The sequence below is a fragment of the Epinephelus lanceolatus genome, chromosome 18 (assembly GCF_041903045.1).
Source record: "Epinephelus lanceolatus isolate andai-2023 chromosome 18, ASM4190304v1, whole genome shotgun sequence".
Taxonomy (NCBI): domain Eukaryota; kingdom Metazoa; phylum Chordata; class Actinopteri; order Perciformes; family Serranidae; genus Epinephelus; species Epinephelus lanceolatus.
In genome coordinates this window covers 39,270,638-39,286,523 of record NC_135751.1, presented here as the reverse complement: position 1 = coordinate 39,286,523, position 15,886 = coordinate 39,270,638, and the positions used below count along the sequence as shown (strand labels likewise).

Genomic DNA, 15,886 nt, shown 5'->3' with positions numbered 1-15,886 from the left:
TGGTTTTAGGGTGAACTGTCTGTGTCAGGCACTGCTATGTCCATTTTTCTATTATACTGCTTATTGTCTGAAGCGTAAAAGAGGGAGCTTCGCCCATCATGCAGCAAACAAGAGGTGGGATACGCCTTTGATTGTGTCGGCCTGTCAGGAAGCTAAAACACAGACGCTCACATTCACACCTGTGAGCAATTGAGAGTTTCAGTTCAGCTAAACTTCAAGTCTGTAGATGGGGGGAAGAAACTGTAGACATGCAAACATCACACGAACATCACACCTTCTGCTGGTTAACAGGTTTGACCGAGGGAGACTATAGTGTGGAGAGAGCGCTAACCACAGATCCACCGAGCTGCTCAGTCTGTGAGCTACATCAAACACACAACCATAGTATTTCCTCCTGAGTGGTCTTTGGACCATGCGGATAGACCCTCTACCACCAACACTCCATGTTCACACCAGGAAGTAAGGAAAAAGTTACACAGGCATCGGCCAGTCCTGTGAAGCCATCCGTGTACCAGGAAGCAGATTAGTCATTATCTAGTTATAGTGGTAAAGTCGACACAAAACAAGAATTACCTCCTCACAGCAGCACAGAAGATCTATACAATCAGCTCAGTGTCAAGGTGGACACCCACAATTAGGCTCACCAGTATCCAGCCAAATGTCTCCCCCTCTGTTCCTGAGTTATGGTGTTAAATAATGACCACAAAACTGTTTTTGTAGAACATTATGATGTCGCAGTGAGGTTGACCTTTGACCTTTTAGATATAAACTGTCATCACTTCATCCTATTTGTGTGTATTTTTTTTTCATGATTAGAGTACAAATTCTTGAGGTCACAGTGACCTTCGACAACCAAATTCTAATAAGTTAACCCTTGAGTCCAGGTTAGAGCTGTTCTGATACCGATTTGATTTCACTTGTTGACACATTGACATTATACTGTTACACACGGCAACATCAAGTAAGGCTGAAAGCGAAATTATTACCGACTCCACCGTGGTCCCAAAAAGATTAGCAGCTTCAGTAGTGTGGAATAAACTGTGGGCCATATTGCCGAGCCCTTGTATCAGAACATCTCTAGTTCTGGTGGACATTTGTGCCAAATTTGTGGAAATTTCCTTCAGGTTTTCTTGAGATATCGCATTTACCAGAGGGACGGACAGTTGGACAAACTGCCTCCTGCACAGAGGCATAAAAAGTGCACTCGCAAGCATCTGTGTTTCAAAAATCTCTAAATCGAGACGCAGTAAAAATAAATGGTTAAATCTGGAACTTAAAGTCAGAAAGTTTTCCACATATGCTGCTAACTGTGAGAAAACCCTGATGGAGGGACTAAGTGAGAGTGATTAAGATGGATAGAGAAAGAGCGGGAGACAAATGGGAGACAAAACCAGTGAAAGCTCTTAGTTGTGTAAATAATTAAAAAGTACAGTCAGCCAAAAGATGACATCTTGGCTCCTTTACACGCAGGTGAAAATCAATAATGAAATGGCCAACTCCTGATCTGCTTTGTATCTATGCTTGGCAGCGCAGCGAGCATGCACACTGAGTCCCTCTCCCTGTTTGATAAAAGTGATAGCAGAGCAATTAATGGAGCCAAGGAAACAGCAGGAGGAGGAGGACGACTGGCATCACTATCAGCAACACACACGCCCACACCTCTACTCCTGTGAGGGGGAACGCTCCCAAGCTTTCATGCTGCTCCTCCACTCTAATTCTTTGACTGTCACATGAACCTAAGCATTAGCCACAAAAACACAATTACTGTTGTGCAGGGAGAAGATCTGTTTACAAACAGAAAGGACTCTGACTTGCAGCGGAGCCACGCTCTATTGTGCTCTGCTGTATAGCACAGCTGTGTGTGCACGTCTGCTGGTGCTGTGTGGGTGCCTGGTTCTTTTAGAGTGGCGCTCAGTTGTCACCACAATGGGAGACGAAGGCAAATCCAGCCGCTTTGTCAATGTCACAACTGTGCTGGGTTGTTTTCTTCAATCAAAACATTCACAGAAAATCTATATTCCACCCAGAAACAATAAACTTTTTCACTAAAATCTAACCCCCACAGGTTGCACTGTAGCATCACAGTGTAGTGCACCATGTTCTCCTGCTGCTGCACCACAACAGCTCTGACTCAAATCATACCTAACAGTGGGCTGATTAAAGGAAAATTTCATCAACAACAACTTCTGATGACGTCCTAGGATGTGGTAACACTTAAAAACAAAGCCCATTAAAGCCAACAACATGAGACATTAGATGGCCTCTCATCATCACTGCAGTGTGTGATTTGTGGTTCTTCTAGGATCCAGCCTTAGTGCGGATTTGGCTCGCTGGATATATTTCACAATAAAAGCCAGACAGAATTATCTGCACTTTGAAAAGCAGGTACTGGAAGAGTTGAGTTTCCGTTAACAGCTCCCCTAATATGCCTCCACTTGGTGTTTTCAAACTGTGCTTCTACGATAACATGCACACAAGACAGCAAAGCAAGGCTGTTTTTTGTTTTTGAAGCAAACGGCTGTGGGACACGCGACATGAACCTTGACCAGACTGATAAACTGGAGAGAGACAATATGTGGCTGAGGAAACACACACAGTCAATGACCTCATTATCTGCTTGTTTTAAGAATGGATTCAGCCATACTGTTAAGAACTACGGCTGTCAAGATAACTACTTCTGTCTGACGATATATTGTCTATGGCTGCCCCCCGACTAAGAATTTTCCTAGCCGACCAATAGTCGTCATCAGGGTCCATCAGTGGACTAGTCTCCTGCATGTTTCTGATATGAATGTAATGATTAAATGATATATTTTGGTGGTTTGAGTTGAAGGTGTGAGAAAGAATAGTATCAGTAACACTGTTAACACTGTGCTACATTACAGAGAAATACAAAACCGTACTAATGAACCTGTAGTCGACCAATGAAGATGAGTTTACATATCACCTTGGGTTCGTCCTTCACCTTCTCAAAATGATCCCACACTTTGGATTTCCTGCCCGACATGTTATTAACTAGCCTGTGGAATAACCGCAGGTACCAGCCCTGGAAATTAACCTGACTCCTGTCTGACTGCTGAGCGTGGACACTTCCTGTGTCTGTCCTTTCAAATTAAAGTCACACATGGTCCAGTCATATAGGTTTGGATTTATTTTGACAAGGCGCAGCTTCTAATAGAGTTTCACATTTCTTTGTTTTTTTCTGCAACTAAGCGACCAATGAAATCTTGCTGACTAATGACCTTTCTGGTCAACTATCGGGGGCAGCCCTAGTTATTATATACATGAAAGTACATATCAAAGTACAGTACCTTTACACAAGTAGCTCAAAAATACTCAGTATGAGACTTAATACAAAATTTGGCCAACAAAACAAAACCCAGTGATGCGTCTTGTGACTAACAGACAAGCTTAGCGAAGCTCCGGGAACAGCAGTTACCTCCACAATCCTGCCGGTGCGCTGCGGTCGGCTCCCGGGAAAGGACAGCCTGGGAGCCTGATGGTTTGCTGATGGATTTACTGAATGGAGGATGAAGTCGTTGGAGGTAAAACTACAAATGATGGACTTTTTGGCTTGTTGACAGGGTTGAAAAGCTACAGACTCAGAACTGTCCCTCTTCTACTCCAAAAGTGCAGCTGTAGGCTACCTGCAAGCTAGACTGTGTCGTCTTTGATTTTTCTTTGGACTCACGCAGGTAGGTGGGGTAAGAGTGAAAAAAAAGGGGGAGAATCACTGCACCCAAGTCTTATAATGGTCGGGAAAATCCTGCTGTTTATTTTGGCATCATGTTGATGACATTCTCATGTAACCAAAAGCCCACATTTAAACACAACAGGCAATACAGAGGTCAACAAATGTTCAAGGTCATGTCCATATATATTGTACTAAAGGTCAGAATTATCATGACAGGCCTACTTAAAAGACATCTGTTCAAATCCACAAACTGTGGATCAAAGTATTTGTAATCCTTCACCATCTAAAACCCAGGTCAGATCTTCTCAAGTGTAGAAATGCCACTTCCTGCACATGCACAGCCTGCTGAATGCCACAGCCTTTCCTGCTCTCTTTGATGTGGTCAGGATGAGTAGCTCGCAGTAAAATTAATCCCAAACTCCTGATGAGAGTGATATTAAATTAATTATCAACTCAAAGGGTGAAATTTACCTCACGAGCGGAAGCAGCTCGCAGAGTTGTATTGTGTGTGCTGTCTTTCTATATGTATCTTATCACAAAGGAAAACATTAGTTGAATGTGTTGAAAACTTTGTATAAAAGCTGTAACACCCTGGAGAGCCTTCATTATAACGATTAAAAGAGGTTCAGTGTTACAGATCTATGAGGCTGGCTAAATATTGATTCCCCGTAACCATAATAAAGACCGGACAGTGAACAGTATTGTTGTTACTCTGGTTCACAGGGCAGACACGAGAGCAGTAGAAAAAGCACAAGAAGCCTGACTCAATGACAACCCCCCACTGCGCAAAAAAAAAAAAAAAAAAAAAACATAAAGAAGGTACATCTGATTGCACCCCAGCAATGATGCAATAAGGTCAATATTCAATTAAGCGTGAGAGGCCTCGAGCACATTAATAAAGAGAGAGCTAATCTGGCACTGAACGCAGGTCCAGAGGTAATGTCCTCTAAGGATCCTGCCAGGCCTTCTCTGAAGTGGTTTAACACACACACACACACACACACACACACACACACACTTGACCAAGGCATCACATACAATCAAGTCTCATAACCGTGAACAGCATGGATACAATTGAAGCCTCCTTAGACCTGTCATGATAATTACGTTATCACTTTATGTACGATAGATGGACATGACCTTGATTAGTTTGCTGACCTCGATACTGCCTGCCATGTTTACATGAGTTTTTGTTTACATAAGATTCAGCCAACATAATGCCAGAATAAACAGCAGGATTTTTGTGACCACTTTAAGACCTGGACACAGGGATTCTCCATTTTTTTCTCTCTCCACCCCGCCTACCTGCATGAGTCTTAAGAAAAATTAGACAACACTTAAAAGATGACACAGTGTAGCTTGGTGGTAGCCTGCAGCTACACTTTTTGAATGGAAGAGGCAAAGTCCTGATAGTTGTTAGCTTGCCAACATCTAGAAATAAGCCAAAAAGTCAGCTGTAAATCCACCAGCACACCACCAACTCCCAGGTTGTCCATCTGTGTGAGCCGACTGCAGCACGACGGGCAGGATTCTGGAGGTAAATGCGATGTTCCTGGAGCTTCGCTAAGCTTGTCTATTAGTTGCAAGAGGCATCACTTGGTTTTGTTTTTGTACCAACACTCAAACTAAGTGTTTCTGGGTTACTCCTAAAAAGATACTATCATTTCATACAGCTTTACTTTCTTGTATTTCTTAACAGGCCTTAAATACTTTCTAGAAAAAGATTTTTTTTTTAAATATTTCAATTCCAATGTCTGAATATTCTTTAAGAATTATAGTTTAATTGCTGTTTGAAAGGGTGTAATTGCATTTTTATGCTATTACATTATAATATCATTGGCATAAAATGGTCTCAAATTGGCAATATTATTGTTTATTGCAACTGACCCATTGCTAAGTCCCACCCCCCGGACGCAGACTGGCCAATCATAGCAGAGCATCGAGCCGACTCAGACCAGGGTCCGACAACAACACAGCTGTTCTCCATTGTGTCAGATTTACGTCATTTTCAGGCTGGTGTTGTGGATTTGGAGCTAAATGTTGTGTCTGGGGCACGTCGTGTATTAATGATACTCGTTACCTGGAGAGGTTGGAAAAAGATATACGTTTCTTCCCTGTTCCAAAACCAAAATCAAACCCTGAAAAGTGTAGGGTTAGCTAGCTAGCTACTGAAGATATAACCTACTGAATGTATACACATGCTGCTTTTACTTTTTAATGATTTTAACAGTGAAACAAAGACCGACCCTGCTGTACAGGAACCAGTGAAGGGAAGCAGGGAAACTGCTCAGATTCAACCAGCTGTGTGTCATCACAGTGTGCGCAGATGAACGTTGTTTGACTTTCCCTGGAGATCCCTGCCCGCCCAGGGGTAGAGGTCCAGGTGCTGGCAGCCAAACACGATTCATCTGCACACACTGCGATGCCACACAGCTGGTTCAATATCAGCAAAGTTTCCCTTTATATTCATTGTTTTGTGTGGCGATCAGCAGTGATGTGGTGGTTCACTTTTACACTGTGATCTGTAGCCTATAGTTCGGCTTTAGCTTCTATCTATCTTTGTCTTTTTAACCTGTTGTTGCTGCTGAGTCAGTTTGACATCCTGGATATATCCTTCAAACAGAGACTGTAGACCCCTCTGTCTGCTTCTCTCTGGAATCACTCTTTCATTTTTACAAAAATATGATCATATTTCTTCAGGGAGTGCAGTTAGGGCTCCATATTTACTCTGACAGCTTGTCGGACCATCACATATATTGCCCCACAAAAGTAGCCATCGTGAGCAACTGACAGGCAACATGTCAAGTACAGGCAGAGAAGGAGAAGAAAAACATGAAATGTCACATATTGTTTGACACGTGCAGTATATAGCACACTTTGATATAAAGACACAGGTGCATAACTGAAAACTGATATGCACAATACTTACGGATGGGCCTTCATCTCTATGTAATTCTTGGGAATGAAGCCATCTTTTCCATTTAGCTCTGCCTTGTACCAGTTCTGATCACACTCTTCATTTAATACCTGGTAGTAACACAAAAAGAGAAAGAGGAGACAGGTTAGCGCCAAACACACGTGTCAACAGCAGACGGCAATCAGCCTCCTAAATTTAGCTTAAAGCCATTTGATTTAATTTCCTGTGAATTCAGAGCAGTGGTTTAGAGAGCTGCTGGGTAAATATTAGGAAACTACAAAACAAACAGTGGAGAGCAGCAGGCAAATACAATCTAACAAATACAATTTGAAACGCTTCAAAGACAGCTTCTAATTAAAAGGACCAATAATGTGTCTGTGTGTGACCTGCACCTTCAGCTATAGAGACTCATTTATCCAAACACATCAGTAACACATGCTGCTCGGGGCTAAAGACTAATACCTACCATACACTGGGAGAGTTTGAAACAGTTTGCCTAAAAGACTAAATTCTCAAACCGTCTCACATCTAACAACAATGTGAGTTTTTAGTCACACACAATAAGATTTTGCAAAGACTGGGCACAAGTTTACACATCAAGTATTTAGAAATGTAGCAGCAAATTTTGGACTTCAATTTTGGACATTTTTAAAATTGTTACAGATAAAATATTTAATTTAAATGTAATCATTGTCAAGATTCTTATTTTATAAAGCAGACAGTCACATGAACATCCCCCAATATATCTGCCATAAAGGTCAGAATATGGGGGCACTCCAGTTTTAGTGGTGTCTGGTTTGATGCAGAAACATCACTCACTACGTCTGGATGGCCACAAAAACAAAGTCTGACAGGATTTGATCCAACTTAGCTGACTGAGAAAAAGACTGTGGGTCAATTTAGCTGACACTCGCATGTTTGTGGTCAAATCAGATGCTAGACGTAGTGACATTGTTCAAGAAGCAATACACACCCACACACACACTAGTTCTTGCTTCCTCCCAGTCTTTCACAATACATATGATGATTAAAAAATAAATAAATAAATGAGAGGCATATTTGCAAGTCGCACTGGTGCTCCTCGTTATAACATTTTGTAGCACTGTCTCCAAAAAAGGTCACAAAAATTGGTGGCAGTCTGCAGCCCTGCATCTGTGAGGGCATTCATGTCTGACTAAGTGCAGCCACAGTGCAGGTGTGTTGGGTTGGTGGTGCATTGGTGTGTGTCTGGGTTAATGTGCACTTGTCTGTGCATGAGAGTGCTTATGAGAGACGGGTCGTGCTGAAAGAAATTAACCTTCACGCCGCAGCAGCTGGTTTATCTACAAAAAGGTGTCCATGAGTGTTGTTCAATTCATACACAAAGTGTTTTTTTCCCCTGTAGCGATTTCGAAATGTCAAGTCACTCAGTAAATGTGGATTATTTGAGTGTTAATTTCTAGTTTGTAAAAGAAAACCGCTGATTAACTGTCATACGTCAATGAGGAAAACTAGTGCACAATATGCTTCCTTCCAGTGACAGTATTGCGTTTCGGCAACATCTAGACATGTACAAATTTCAGAGGAAAACTAAGCAACAGCACTGAGTCACTCAGCCTCCGTCTGAATGATGTTGCAAAATGCAGTCAAAGCCCATTTGAGAGTCTAAGCCCAGTATATAAAGCCTGAGAAGCAACAAAAAAGCAAAGGGATGTGATGCACATGTCACACAACCATGCTGTCACTTGTGTGATTCTCTGAGCAGCTTGAAGTGAAGCACTGCTCGCATTAATCTCACCGCTCTCATCCAGACAGACACAATCTTGTACTGAAGAATGACTCGAGTTTTACTCAGGAGAATTACATGAGTCAAGTTTGTTAAAAGAAATTTCTTTCACCGGCTTTGATCACAGCTCATCTGCATAATTCAAAGAAAAAAAAGGGACACTTTTGGCTGAGGCAGACACGCAATCCTAAATGCAGCATCACTGAGGGGAGTTTTCTGCAGGAGGAAAAGCAGCTCACTGACAAACAGAAAACATCTGACAAAAGGAGACTGTTATCAATGCATATTAGACTTAACATTCTTCTTAGATCTTTGCCTCCCTCTTCCTCACCCTTAAATTCGTAATTTCCCAGTCGCCCAGCCCAGGACAGCTGTCCAATTGGCCCCAGTGTAGTGTGAGTGACCTGGGTCTATTTGCTCCAGTGAGCCTGCAGAATGCCAGCTGTCACTGCCTCCCCCAGCTGCTAACCCTGCACAAGACCAGCATTTCTGGATCAGGGAGTGGCCTTGGACCGAAAACATAAGTTGGCTGACATTAGGAGGGGGGGGGTAGGTATGTCTGTATGTGTATGTACATGTGTAACACAGTGGACTTATAGACATTGGAGTATGATACACAGAGAGACGGGAAGAGTGACATGGCGTGAGTGTGTTTATGCTGCTCAATGTGGCACTGGGTGAGCCAAGACTCACACAAAGGGCCTCAGCCTCTGGGCTGTATGTTGACACACCAAACCAACCTTTAAGAACTAGTGCCTACAAAGGCAGCCTGATTCAACACTGTGAGGCCCTTCGGCCAGCTGACTGCCGACATGCAGTTCTCTGCTCACATTTGCTCGGGCATTGTCAGCTTGTGGTCTACTGTATGTGAAGGATAACAAGACTAAGAGTCTGCAGCCATGATATTTGCTCTGTAAAGCGTAGGTTTGGGCGACTGGATGTATATATTTGCAATTGGCTGAGTAGATAGCCACGTTTTGTTTTTGAGCCATTTATTGGTGGATTTTTCTCATTTTATTTTGCTAATTTGATAGTTTAATACGAGTAAGAGCTGTTACTCAGCTGACAGCAGGCAGAGGGAGACACTGGGGGAAAACAATTTGTAATATTGAAAGCATATTTTCACATCTTCATTTTGACCCCAGCTTAAACTATGGCACCCTATTTTGTATTTTGGCACAGCTGTGCTAAATGCAGACGTCAGCATGCTAACATGCTAGCAATGATACTGCTAGCAAGTTGATGTTTAGCTGGCCGAATGACCATAACTTCAGTTTAGCATGTTAGCATGCTAATGGCGCTACATAAAAAGTCATGTGGGAGTCACCACAGTTTGTAGGATTCATTATCTGGGAAACATGAATGCCTGTAGTAAATTTTACAAAACATTTTTACCAAAAATATTAATGCTGTTAGAGCCATTCAATCTTCTGCTGTAATCCCATTTGAATTTCATTCCATAAAATTTTTGATTTTCAAATTTTACTCACATTTCAATGCTCAAATTTAGCCTATTAATAATACTTACTTTGTATCTATACACTTTATAACACAGAGTTATGCATTGCCAATGGCACGAGTCTTTCTGGTGTCTTCTTTCAACGCGTTCTTCAACTTTTCAGAAAGACACCGGTGACGTAACAGCCGCTTCTTTAACACGGCTGCTGTCTACTGTCACAAGAAAGACAAAATAGCTAATTTTTTGGGAGAAGATTGGCTGGTGGACACTGGATGTTGCTGGAGAGTGTTCTTTTATCACTGTTAGCTTTGTAAAGCTTGAAGTTAACTGTGTCAACCCTCTTGTTAATGTCGTGTCACGTTAGCTACCTGGCTAATGTTAGTCTCAAGATATTGTCGTCATAGAACCAAAACCCATATGCAACACGTCATTAAAATAAGCGCTGAATCGCCCCCCTAGCATAAATTTTCCTGGAATTTCAAAACCATAGAAACCCTGAAATTTAGAGCACTGTTGGAATATACCATTTGGTTATTCAGAGCACCACACTCTTGGAGCACAGTGTCCAATCTGTCCAAGGAGATGGAGGAGCAAGGTGAGAATGAAAGGACAAGATTCATTAAAATTAGCCAACACAATTATAAAAAAGACAGAAAATACAAATTAGAATGGTAATCTAATCTATTATACTATTCAATTTATATTGCAGTCCTAAATTGTATTCCTACAGTCCTAGATGGCGGGGGAAATATCAGGGGATCACCAATATAAGTAGTGGAAATCCTTGAGACGAAATTTAATCTATATGTAATCGATAAAAATAGTTGTCTAGATATTTCCTTCTGAACCAAAGTGGTGAACTGACAGACAGACATCGTGATCAGATGAGCCAAGATGTTAGCAAGGCTAAAACGGCAGCATTAAAAAGTAAAAAGAAACCACAATAACTGGTGTCATTAAAAGCCTTTCAGTCATCATGTTCTCACCGACTGCCTCTAGAGATCCAACATGCTCAGCTCCGTCTGGAAGGGAAGACTTGTGCCAACGTGCCAAACACACACATTGCAGAAACTATGTGTGATTACTGGCCAAAGACACCCAGTGACCGGCCAACAGCCAGACGTTGGCGTGGTGTTTAGGGGCCTTAACATGTCTAATGCAGAAACAAACATACACACAAACTAAACAGCTCCAATTCCACCACTTAGAGCTGAGATACTTTAAAACAAACATCAAAGCAACAAACGCTGTAGGAGTGCAGAATGTGCTCTTCGACAGGACTGTAGGTGGAAGAGATGCCGAGCAGTCGCAGAGACAAACGCTTCAGCCTCACGACTCAGGCTCAAGCCTACTGGTTGGCAAGCTTCCACTCTGCACTCTGACCTCCAAACCGAAAACAGAAACTTTCTTAACTGGTTGAATTACTCTTTCAAGATTGACATGATTTGAGTGTGATTGTTAAGTAGATTGACTCTGCAGTTGTAAAAATCAGAGGCAGACATTAGAGTTTTCATTTAATTTCTGACAAGATAACAACAGGAAGAACATTAGAATAGTCCAATAAAGCAGAATGAGGGTTTTCTACATTATGTATCACCACTTAAACAGAGCAGCCATATAAGCTTACTTTCACTATAATATTACTGATAATAAATCACAAGATTCCTCGCAATGCAATTCATTAACTTAATGTAATTCTATGATTTATCCCTCTTTGATTTAGGGTAATATTTTGCGGGCAAATACATAACCCTTCAATATTCATTAACTTTATCTGCATCAAAAACGATTTGTAAGATTGGCATCTTTCTCAAACTCCACTGGTCAGTTCAATTTATAACATAAATATTCATAATTATATGTTCCTGCCTTCTTCTCTACAATCATCATTTAAAAACTAAAACCAAATCATTCATACAGTAGTAGAAAGGCTGTTCAGCTTCCCTTTCCCTTCCACAAAAGGAAACATGGCCCATACTCCCTGAGATATTGTGATGTACAGATACAGAACGCCAAAGTTCATGTTATCAAGTGCTCGTTATCCTTACAAAGTTTTAAAAAAATCAATTATTATTACATTTAATTTATGATGTGTGATTATTTCTTGATGTGTATAAATATTTTTTTGTCTTCTTTTCTTTGAGTTGTGTTTTGTTTTAATTGGATTGTTGTCCACTGATTGGTTAGTTCCTCTGCACAGTGTGTTTCTTGTTGTGTTTCTTCTGTGAATTTCTTCTGAATTATGTTAGTTTGGTTCTTTTTCACTTTTTTATTACTGTTTGTTTTTCTCCTTAAGTTGAAGGTAGGTCCGCTGTATGAGCCCGGGGCGTCTTGACCTCTCCTGACATGTTGCTTGTTTTTTCCCTATCAGCAGTTTCATGTGTGTGCGAATAAAAACTAAAATAAAAATGCATGTTATCATTGTTGAGAAGGAGACAGCAAAACATGCCACCAGTCCTCATGAACTTGAGTAACCTTACATAATTACCCGGTCTACAACCAAAGTTAATAATAGAGCACAGCAGGTGCTGCAGTATACTGTACGCCTGAGCTTATATGAATTGCTAAGATGCTTAAGTGAATTTTCCAGGCAATTAAAATAAAAAGCCACTGTTTGCATTGGGGTATCTCAATCTAATTTTTAAATTTCAATGTCTGATGCAGAAGATAAATTATAATTATTCAATATATGGGCTAAGGCTTTATCCCATGTGTAAACCTGCAACACTGGAGCACACAGTAAAACTTGACATCCAAGTGAAACGAATCGAAGTCACGTCCTTGGTGCAGTGGAACACATGCTCACATACACTACTGTGGTGTCATGGGATGACTGTGTTTCAACTGACTTCTTTTACACAAAGATCGCACAACAAGGTCGCTATGAAGTCCCTTCTTTATGCCGCCTTTGCATTTTCACACAGAACCAAATTACAGCGGCATCATGTCACTCCAGAGTGTGATTTTAGACAGCATGACGGGATCGCAGAAGCAACAGAAGTGTGATGGGTGTGACGTGAAACACAACAGCGTCGGCCTCTAGTGTGACATGTAAGATACATGCTTTCTAAACAATAATAACAGCATAACGTGGAAGTAACAATCATGTACCATCCCTGTGACATGGTGGCTGATCTCATCTTCTGCTCAGAGGGTAGAAAGCTCCCAGATCTCATTGTTTTCCCAATTGGAAGACATCTTCGGCCGCTGTGCTACTTCGAGCTAGCTGTTAACTGCTACCAGCTACTTTTTAAATCTCCTGCAATCGCTTGCATGCATTACTTCTTGTCAAAATGTCCCACCTGTGCTGCTATGATCCCGTCCTGCCCGCTGTCCCTTTTACATAGACGTTGTTTTGGTGCTGTTACTACCTCTGAATCAGAGTTATCTCGCCTTTAAGCCACCATCAGAGGCTCTGATGGTGGCTTAAAGGCGAGATAACTCTGTCCCCCATTCCTCAATTGTATCCTTTATACCAGGGGTTCCCAACTGTTGGGCCTCAGTGCAAAAGTGGGTTGCAGGTCCATTCTAAATGGACGGCAACTGACTTTGTGACGGTGTCAAGTTTGTAAAAGACATACTTCAAATTTTGAAGTACAGTGATTTTTGAAGTGGTGTTTCCTGTTGTGCAGTGAGTGACTATTGGACAGCTACTTGATAGAGACAGCAAACTAACAGATGCAAGTATGATGCTGAATGTATTAAACTGAGTGGACCTTGAACTAATGACTGAGCAGAAATCTGAGCCTTGTGGCTGGACCAGTTGGGAACCACTGCTTTATACAGAACAGCAAGGTGGCACTAAATTCCCACCTTGAAGAGGCAGTGTATAAGGGGCTAACGATGCTAACAGCAGGGTTGACAGCAGCATGGCTCATTAGGCTCATTAAACAAACAAGTAAGAAACTTATATTTTGTAATTTTAAAACATGTCAATAACACAAACATGTAATATGTTATAGATATATATATAAACACAGATCCTGCTTTATCTTAAAAATATATATGGAAATTAGCAAAATTTGCAAGTCTATTACTTCAGAAAAACAAAAGAAGCTGACATTAAATATGACTACTGAAACAGCAGACTGTAGGTTGGGTTTCAAATGTGGGGGAACACCTTAAAGTCAGGGTTTTTTCCAATCACTCAAGTGCATACTGAGATGTCTCCTATAGTGTAAATGCCACAACCCGACTAGGCATCATATCTAGTTTCCCTTGGTTATAAAAACACAGTGATAATGTGAATGGAAGCCAGAGGAGCTAAAGAAAGAGACAGCCAATGTGTTAAAGTACTTATCGATCATATTCAATCCAAATAAGCAGCTGCGGTGACGGAGACGCATCCCTCACCTCCTGCAGATATGTCAGCACAGGGTTGGGCTGACAACCTACCAAGCACCATCAACCTCAACTGGAAATTTTCCAACCATAGGCAACTGTGCCGGGGTGCTGTGGTATCACTAACCCTTATCTTTCTGATATTTTCACAACTGTGGTTCAATCAACTCAAAGTTTTAGCACATTGTCTTATGTTCACAACATGGTAGCAGATATCTGAGTAAGTAATCCACCAATAAAACGTGTTTCAACAAACAAATAGAGGAAAAATTAGCTCGACTAATGCTAACCCCTGATACCCTTCTATAAAAAGATTATCAATTTGCTTTCAGTTCATGTTTTGAAATGAATAGTTCCAACATTATGATTCTGTCTATACTGTTTCTCCGTTTCCAGTCTTTGTACGGAGCTAAGCTAACTCATGCTGCCTGTAGCTTACATATTTATCTTACAGACAATTAGGGCCATCAGTGGACTAGTCTCCTGCATGTTTCTGATATGAATGTAATGATTAAATGATATATTTTGGTGGTTTGAGTTGAAGGTGTGAGAAAGAATAGTATCAGTAACATTGTTAACACTGTGCTACAAACCGTACTAATGAACCTTCATTAATATAGGCCTATATTTTATCTCCAAGTGCACGTCACACACTGAGCGAGCCGCCTGTTAATGACGCTGTGGGCTAATGGGCATGTAGCTACTTCCATGTTTCAGATGATACGTCATGTTTGTAGTCGACCAATGAAGATGAGTTTACATATCACCTTGGGTTCGTCCTTCACCTTCTCAAAATGATCCCACACTTTGGATTTCCTGCCCGACATGTTATTAGCTAGCCTGTGGAATAACCGCAGGTACCAGCCCTGGAAATTAACCTGACTCCTGTCTGACTAACAGGTGAGTCATATCAATCCCCTCATCCAACGCTCTGCCAGAAAGAAAAGTGTACTTCTTCTAAAAATAGCAACATTTGCAAAGAGTTAATTCAAGAAGTCTGAATATACCTCCCAAACACAACTAAACCCTGTCACACCATACACTAAGTGCTCACCCTAACTGTGACAGGCATTTTTTAAGTCATATAATTTTTTCAGCGTTTAGAGGACATTTGCTGACCCATGCAAACAGATAAGACCTCCAGCCTGGATATTAAAGTGTTTAAGAAGAGAGACTGAATGCTCAAAACCACATCACATAAAGCCCAGTGAAAGTGGCCGTTTCAGAAATGTCTTTGAAGTGACATTTGAACTCAAACTCTCAAAACCGAAAGAATGGCGACCCATGAGGAAAAGCAGAAATAAAATATTTGCTTGGCTGGCAGTTTTTTTTTAACCATACAGAAAGGAGACAACCGCAGCATTGTGTGTGACTGAGCTCTGACTCTGTGTTCCTAACCGAGCCAGCACTGTGCTGCTGCACTTCTGTGGATATGTGTGTTCCCTCTCCCTCTCCCTCTTTCTCTCTCTATGAAGATTTTTTTGTCTCTTTAATCTGATTGAACCACAATAGTTGTAGGAGTCTCTATTTGAGAGGCTAAGGTCCAGGCCGGGGATTATCTCCTCCACAGCTGCCACTGTAGACGCCATCCTTCCCCGCGTCTCTCTCTCTCACACACACTAAAATATTATAGCACTTCCACCCACACGCCCATGTGTGACACTAAACACAAGGAGCTGTCATTCACAGGAGACCCATGTCCACAACTAC

At 41.4% G+C, this 15,886-nt stretch overlaps 1 protein-coding gene across 1 annotated transcript in view; it reads right to left on the bottom strand.

Moving 5' to 3' along the window:
- Positions 1–15,886, bottom strand: part of grb2b (growth factor receptor-bound protein 2b) — a 57,722-nt gene that overhangs the window by 13,972 nt on the left and 27,864 nt on the right. Inside the window, exon 3 of the mRNA XM_033645089.2 lies at positions 6,624–6,721. Within this exon, the coding sequence (XP_033500980.1) occupies positions 6,624–6,721 (98 nt within the window). The remainder of the gene's footprint in view (positions 1–6,623; positions 6,722–15,886) is intronic.